Source organism: Pteropus vampyrus, unplaced genomic scaffold, assembly GCF_000151845.1.
Source record: "Pteropus vampyrus isolate Shadow unplaced genomic scaffold, Pvam_2.0 Scaffold28, whole genome shotgun sequence".
Classification (NCBI taxonomy): domain Eukaryota; kingdom Metazoa; phylum Chordata; class Mammalia; order Chiroptera; family Pteropodidae; genus Pteropus; species Pteropus vampyrus.
In genome coordinates this window covers 8,811,235-8,819,823 of record NW_011888809.1, presented here as the reverse complement: position 1 = coordinate 8,819,823, position 8,589 = coordinate 8,811,235, and the positions used below count along the sequence as shown (strand labels likewise).

General features: G+C 39.5%; 1 protein-coding gene across 1 annotated transcript in view; it reads right to left on the bottom strand.

Annotated features, from left to right (window-relative positions):
* The window catches only part of NBAS (neuroblastoma amplified sequence), a 267,834-nt gene that overhangs the window by 195,077 nt on the left and 64,168 nt on the right, over window positions 1-8,589 (bottom strand). The window contains 6 exon segments of the mRNA XM_023528505.1: window positions 1,491-1,627; window positions 1,986-2,090; window positions 5,850-5,928; window positions 6,185-6,269; window positions 6,272-6,321; window positions 7,197-7,348. Coding sequence (XP_023384273.1) covers window positions 1,491-1,627; window positions 1,986-2,090; window positions 5,850-5,928; window positions 6,185-6,269; window positions 6,272-6,321; window positions 7,197-7,348 — 608 coding nt within the window.

Here is an 8,589-nt window from a genome sequence, read left to right as displayed (position 1 = left end):
GGATAAAGCAAAGAAGACAAATAGGTACATCACATGTTAAGTGTAAGTGCCATGAAGAAAGGTAAACTGGCTGAGGACAAAAGAGTGAGAGGAAGTGATGGCTATGTGACAAAGAGGGGTTGGCAAAGGCCTTTCTAAAGAGGCAGCCTTTGAGCAGAGCCTCTGAATGATTAAGAGGCCCACTCACACGAAGATCTGGGAGAACAGCACACAGGCAGGGGGCAGACTAACCTCAAAATTCCTATCAGGAGAGCAGACATGGCACGTTGGAGGAACAGCAAGAGGCCTGTGTGGCAGCGGTGGAGAAAGCAGGGGACTGTAAGCTACTGTCCTAACAGCAGGCTGAAGGCTGTGCCGTTACACAGCCATTACGCATTTGGGAGCCACAAATTTAGAGTTCAGTGACTAGTTTCAAATCAATTCAACGGATTATTAAAAAGCCATCATTACTTGCAAAATAAAGTCAGGGGGCTGAAGCGAAGATAAAGCAGGATGAAACTCAGGCTTCATCGCTGTGTAATGTATATTCTCTCTCAGAAAAACAAGGCATACACACAGAAAGTTCTATAGCCGTTCAAGGCAGTAAATGAGGAAGCGGCAAGATCATTTTACTCGTTTTTCAAGCACTGCAACTGAGGAGAACACAGAAAAGCCTGCAGATTTATTTAGAATCTTTGCGACTCTTATTTCTTCCTCAGTTTGAAAACATGAGGCTGTAAGCAGGAATTTGTGTTGGCTCGTAAGGCATCTCCGATTACTCCTGCTGGAGAAGCACAGTGTTTTACTCATTTCAAAATCCCTACCACACTGTCAGGCGCAGGAAGGTGCTCGGCAAATGGTGCCGAGTAAGCAAAGAAAAGCACGCAGGCTCCAACAAATCAGACGCTTTGCATTCATCGGGCCTAATGGTTCCATCTGATTTGAAAATGAATATCAAGGAGTCAAAGAATACATTTCTGCAGAAAAACAATTTCTGTAATTGTATCTTTTTGATTTCCCATTTTGTCTTTGTGCCTCTGAAATTTCAGAGAGAAACAGAATTCAGACATTCCTGGGTAATATTGTCAGAGCTACACCTCGATTAAAAGACACGACTAATATTGTCAGAGCTACACCTCGATTAAAAGACACGACTAATATTGTCAGAGCTACACCTCGATTAAAAGAGACGACTAATACAAACGGATATTGTTATCCTAAAAATCTGTTCTTAACCAGAACACAGTACATATTGAGTACACGGCAGTAAAATCACGAGGCTTTCAAAAGAAGGCAAAGTTCATGTTCATTAAGTTAAGGTGATCCTATTCACATTAGACACATATTGGTTTCAGGATCATTTAAAAATAAGTTAGAAATCATTTTATAATCAGAAGAAATGTTTCGGTAGATTATTTTAAAATTATTTTTCAATTTAAGGTGCTTGGCATGAAACCAAAAATTGTTATAATTTAGAAAGAAGGTAAAATTCAGTTAACAGAGTCACATACCAAGCTTCGGGAAGCAGAAAGGAATATTCGTGAGGAGAAGTGGTCTCTGGAAAGTTGGAGAGAATCGCGAGGCGATGAGGAAGCAGGTCTGATCCGTGATACGTGAACAGAATTTCTAGGGCTTGTACGTTACTTTCCTGTATAAAGGCAAGTGGTAAGTTTCCAATGTGAATTTTAGAGATATAGGAGTAATTCTGTACGACAACGTTCAAAAACTCGTAACTGACTTTTTTATACAGTTCTGATGTGAAGTATTTTGAAATATTCCTGATTCTTCCTACTCTGTATCATGTTTCTCAATCTAATGCTATTACAAGAATTTATTTTTAAAACTCAGGAGAAATTTTTTAAAAATATGATTTCATTTTCTGTACATTTCTTAATATTACAACAAAAAAGGAAATGCGATGGTATATGTATGTGATAACATTAACTGCATGGTTCAAAGATTCAGAAATTGTTATAACCATAATTGTTTTATTTACAAAAAATTACCCGAGCATAAGTTCTTGCTGAGAGAACAATATTTTGATTTCTGAACTTCTTAAAGAATTCGGCATCATATCTCTGTTCAGATGCATGAGACACTCCTAGGATTTCCTGAAGGGAAACAGCGATTTAATGAAAAGGCTTTTAAACATCGAGGACAAGAAAATATTAAAAACCTTTATAATCCTGCCTATCTAAGTAAATAAGGCCTAAATTAAACTATCAACTGTTAACTGATGTACTACATCTGCATTCTTGCCTTTATTTTGAAAGTGGTTATATTTTTAAATGCTGTTAATTTTTTCAAATCCATTAGTAAATGAAATAGGCAGTACAAATTAAATTATATACAGTTGGACAATCAAAACCCATTACCTAATTAAAACAAAGAAGCAACAGTTAGTTATACATGGCTGTGCATTCTGAGCATCTGCCATATCTGTATGAGAACTTCACCATAACCTTACTACTGCTGAAATGGCCTTTGTAAAATGAAGAATGAACCATTCATTCGTTCAACAAATACTTATTGAGTGTTTACTATATGCTAGGAGCACTGTGAGAGGCAGTGGTGGTAACACAATGGACAGTACACAGATCTTGCTCTCTAAGTAGCTTGAAATCTAGCGGGGAAGCCAAATAAGCAAACAGGACCAGGTGAAGGGAAACACGTGGGAGGGGTGATTAACCCAGTTCTGGGAGGGCAAGGAAGGCTCCCCAGAAACAGCACCGGAGCTGAAACATAAAGGACAAATAGGAGCTAGCCTGGGCAGTTGCAAGTGCAGGTCACGCCGCTGTGATGTATGACTTAGGGCTCCTGTCTGTCATGTTTAGTGATAAATTCCAGATACCTAGCACACTGCCTTTCGCATAATAAACAAATATCCAATAAATACTGTTAAGTGAATTAATTTACTGAGATAGGAAAGAGGGAAGAATGAGGATGTTTAGAGGAGGTGAGAAAGGGAAAGTGGAGAGTGAGAAGTTCACTTAGGAAAATGCTGAGTTTGGACCTACCACACATCTAAAGGAACTGCCCGGTGGGCAGGTGACATACAGGTCAGGAGTTTTGGAGAAAAATGTGAGTTGGACACAGGACGCAGAGTTCTTGCCACAGAAGTGTATGTGATTCCAAGGGAAATTAAGTAGAATGAAATAAAAAGAGACTGAGAAACAACATCATTTAAAAGATGAGCAAGGAAAAGGGAATCTGTATCTGAAAAGTAGATGGAGTTGTAGACAGAAAAGGAGAAAAAAGAATTTAATGCATACCCATCTCCTCTTTCTTCTGGCCACTAAATTCCTCCTTACGCCCTGCCGGTTCAACTATGAGCATGCAAACAACACTTCTTCCTTCTATTAAAACGACAACCCGATCTTTTATACCCCTCTAGCTACCACATTCTCCTCTGCGCCCCCCCTTCACAAGAAAACTTGAAAGAACTGCCCACGACCACTGTCTCCACTCCCCCACTTACCATTCTTTCCTAAGCTTATTCAACCTCCGACAAAAAATGTAATTTAATTCAACTCCTTACACAGCATGAAAGACTTCTCAAAATATGGCCCACGCCATTCTAACGTCTCTCCTACCTTTATTCTGTTTCCCACCCCAGCCCCTGCAGCGCGGCCACCCTGGCTAGCTCACTTTGTCAGGCGCACACCGTCTACTTCCACGCCACTATCCTTCCTTTATACAGCACCCTGATTATCGCATAGGCTACTAAACCGGGGAGACCTAGCTGAATTCTTGCTTCCTATTTATCCAGACAAATTATTTACCTTCTGTAAGCCTGCTTTCATATCCATAAAATTGAGAGGATAATAATACCTGCCTCCGAGGACTGATGGGAAACAATTTGAACTAAGTACACAAGGCACTGGCTGACAAACAGTAAGCCATCAACAAATGTGTTGATATTTCTTAAGATATTCTCTTACCTATTGGTTCCTTCAGCAAATATTGACTGAGCTCCTACACAAGGCAGATATCGTTCTGAGCGCTGGGGAGATTGCAGCAAACAACGCAAAACCCCTACCTTTAGGGAGTTTCCAGTCTCGTGCCCCCCACACAGTACTCCCCGGCCCACTAAAGCTACCTTCCTTTTTTCAAGGACTAGTTGAAACAGCACGACTACTTCTTCTTATCTATAGTCTTCTCAGACATCCCCAGGAAAAATTTAATGTTTTTCTCCATTATGCTCCCTCATCAATTCTTCATGTCTTCATTATCATCACTTATTGCCTATATAATGAGGACTCCACAAGGACTGTCCCTTTGTCATCTCTGTACCTCCAGCACTGGCATAATATCTGGGATGTAGTAGGCACAGTGTAAAATTTAAATGACTCCATTTTTATCTCATTGATCGCAGAATTAATAAAATAAGTCATGTTCTGTGATTAAAATGCAATGCCTATCTCCACCCCTATCTACTGGTTAGCCATTATATCTATACATCTTCATTTCTAAGTTTTAACAGCCAACTTCATCAATTTCATTTACTTTTCAAAAGCTTAGCTTAATTCCCTTAAAAAGTGGGTTCAACAAATACTTTGTCACTATTACCATGTAATAATAAGTGTACTTCCTACTGTTAAACAGGCAATACCAATTCGATAATTAAAGAATAACGAAAGAAAATTAACTGCATAGGCAAACTTTGAACATTTCATGGAACTTTTCTTTGAGATCTCATCCTCAGTAAAACTAAGGCTAAGAATAAAAAAGGATAAACTACATCTGTTCTAAGTTCTGCAGTTCACAACATGCTTTTATATACCGCCTCAAAATATCACAGAACTCAGACATAATCAAAGGATTTGCTTTAAAAAACATGACCATCCAACAGTCAAACTAGTTGTACTCAAAATTAAAACTACTGGGAAGTTTTTGTAACCTGTTTGCGTGAAATGATAAACTCATTGCTATGGTTTCTAATAACCATAGGAACAGCCCTCTTTTGTCACTAGTATTCTGTTTAAAAACATTTTTATTAGCGGGTGTGGAATCAAATGCTTTCAGATTTGCCTGCAGGCATCAGAAGTACTAAATATCTACATTATTCTGGGGATAGGCAGTAAATTATCAGGTGTGACATTTACTGAGTTCCCACTTTGTGCCAGTCCCAAGAGCCAAGACAGGTATGCCCACAGAAGGGAGGCGTAACACAGACTAAGCAACCTGCAGGCAAAGTCAGACGTCGAAGGCTAGAAATTTATATTAAACCCTGAGTAACTTCAGTACGAGGGTCATGTGAAAAAGCAATCTTAGCTATGTGTATTTATCGAAATGCTTCTCACACCGTTAACAATACCTAAACTGATCTTACAGTACAGAGTGCTACTGAAATGCCCAACATGGGAACATCTGCAATTGTGTCCCTGAAGAAACCAATATGAAGTATATTTAAGTTCAAGTGCCTAATTTTGGCAATGGTTAAGATCAAAGTTCAACCAAGTTCAACTCACTAACAAATCATTAAAACAAAGTGAATCAGAAATATTCAAATTAGGGTCATTAAAACCCAGTATATACTTAAATTTGGTGCTGGAGAAAGCTGTATGTCATAACCTTAATGCCAAAATGCAAAAGCGAAGTAAATGAAAAGGATAAGAAATGTGGGACACAGAGACGCACTGAAGCGGTGAGCGCATTTCTAGTCCCTAGATCACCAAAACAACTTCTGGTTCTTCATGGTCTCTAATTTTTACCAAAACTGACAGACAAAGGAACCTGCTCCTGTCCAAAAGGAATTTTTCCCACATAAATAGTTCTAAAGACCAAGGACAGCAGATACTAGGGAAGCCATGGCATTTACAATGACAGGTCAAATGAACAGAAGCAGCTCGATTAAAACTGCTCCTCACCTCGTACGTCGCAAGCCGATCTAAGTAGGTTAATAATCTCAGTCGATAACGGCAGAGTTCCTTTTGTTCCAGTGTTAACCTGTTTGGAAAGACTACGTTAGGCCAATTTTACTTACATAAAAGCGCATTTCTCTAAGAGTTAAAATAGAGTAAACATGATCACTATTCCATTGAGCTCAAAATTCATGGAACAATACACAAAAGCACAAAGGTAAAACAGTAAATGCACTTAATTTAAGTTCGTGAAATAATTTACAGCAATTATGTCTAGTAAAGAACCCACTTAGGTGACTATTTTCAAGAAATTACCAAATAAACAGTCATGGATCATTTACTTTGAAAAGTTCACTAATTTCAGTAGTTCTCGTCTCTTCTTGAGTGTCTTCTTTTTTTTCGCGGCAGGCTCTTCGTCGGGGGGAAAAGGTCCTCATAAGAGACCCCGTCAATGTCTACTTCATCAGGTAATGCAAATCTATAAGGAGAAAGGAAAACCAAGCCTGTCTTCATTAAGTTTTCATTTCATATAGTGAAAAGCTGCTATCTCTTACTTTGATTTTGTTAGTTAGTTGATTTCCACAGAAATGAAGAGTTATTTGGAAAAAAGGCTTTGCTATTGTAAGCGAAGTGATTCACTCATTATATCTCCTGGATGGGTAAAAAGCCATTAGGTCATCGGTAAGCATCGTATTTAGAAATGTTAAAAATCGAGAAAATGAAAACTACTTCGGAAAACGTGTGAGGTTATATTCATCCAACGTGAGGAAAATGTTGCCCAGAGCTTATAATTTGAATCCCTTCTCTTTAAGGTCTCAAAATGGTAATGAACGTAAGTCTCATTTACATTGTTTATTTAGCAGATGTACTATTACATTTATATCTCTGAAAAGTTCCGAATGTAGCAAATAACTTTATTATTATTTCATTAACTGGCATCTCTATGGTGCATAACAGTGTGTGAGGTGCTTCCACAAGATATATGATCACATGAGGTACCTCACGAAGCCAGTATGATGCTACAGATAAAGAGAGTGCATGAAGCTGAGACCCGTCTGAGGGACCTCTCTGACTAGCAAGTACATCCGGGTATGTGTCTTAAGCTCACAGCTTAAAAACGGCCAGCATTCAATGTCTGCAGAATTTGCTCTTTGCTTTGCATCAAGCTATTATATGTAAACACACTTCATTTAAAGGCTAGAAAGCTGTGACCTCAGATAAGAAAGCATCGATCAAAAGCAACTGCCTCATTGCAGAATGACCTAAAGAAAAGTTTTCCCTTTGCAAAGTCTCAGCTTAAACGTTTTCACAAAGTCACCTTTACTTTTGCATCCAAATCTTTCTGTGACCAACCTGCCGTCATCCGCTCCTTTCCCAAGTGCCAAAAGAACCTCCAGGTCTGTGCCTTTTAAGCCGTACTGAAGCAGTTCTTTCACAGCATCCACATTTTCAGGAACTCTTTCCAAACACTCGTGAAGAACCCAGGATCGCTTCTTTATTTTACTCTGGATACAGAGAAAATAAAACACAGAGGCATTAAGCAACCCATAACATCCGATAGCACATGACAACTGCCTTCTAGAATTATAAAGCTATCCCTTAAGGAGTAGAGCTACCTAAGAACCTGGCTACAGGTAACTGCTAGAGAAGGGCAAAGAAAAAAGCTAATTCTCTATTGATTAGACCTGGATGCGGGAGTGTGGTTCCAACCACTTTCTGCCTTCTCCTAGTGAGCCACAACTGCTTCCTCCAACTCCATCCAATATCCCTGACTTGCCCTCTTTCTAGAAAGAGTTATCGTAGTTATAAACTTGAAGTCAAATCTGACTCACACCCTATATTCTTTTATACATTCTCACATATCAATTCTTTCTTCAAATGTCTCTTAGCCCATTTCTCTTTTTCCACGTATGCGGCCTTCATGCCAGTCTATGTCATCGACACCCACACCTGGGACACTGTAGGAGTGAGTCTCCTGCCCTGAGCAGGGTTTGCCACCGCCACTCTTTCCACTCCAGTTCGTCTACACCACCTTCCTCTGCACCTGCACAGTCAAAACTCCACGGCAGTTCCCTATTACCCTAAAGTAAAAAGCCTAAGTCGTCACGAGCTTTCAACGTCCTCCCAAATGCAAATCAATCTCTCTAATTGTATTTCGCGACGTTCACTATTGTGGAATATCGGACCCAGCAGACTGGTTAACTTACAGAGCTCATTTACTCACCCAGGAAATATTTACCGGCGCCTACTGTGTGCCAGGCACTGAACCAGACCTGAGGATACAGCGATGAATAACACAGATTCAGCCTCGTGACTCACGCTTATTTTCTTTGACCTCGCTCATGCCATTTGTCCCATTAGGAATGTCTTGTCTTCTAACTCCAGAAGGCCCACTTTGAATCCTTTCAAATCCCTGCTCAAAACATCTTCGCTATATAAAACTTTCCATAACCGCTGGGCCTATGATTATGGCTACCCCACTGGGTTCTCACAGCATTTATGTGGAATCTTCTCGTCTGGTTAGTTATACCTTAGAAATGAAGCTTGTCTTCTCGGTAAAATTATAAGCTCCCAAAACGCAAGCACCATTTAAGCGGCTCTTCTAGCCTTTCACCATCCCTAGCATAGTGCTTTTATTCTTAACTGCCTATTTATTAGACGAATTAATAATTCTCCCAATAAAAAATGTACTTCTTTTTCTCTCCTGAAACCTGTCAGCTCCTTCAGAGACCAAAACTGCCCTTTA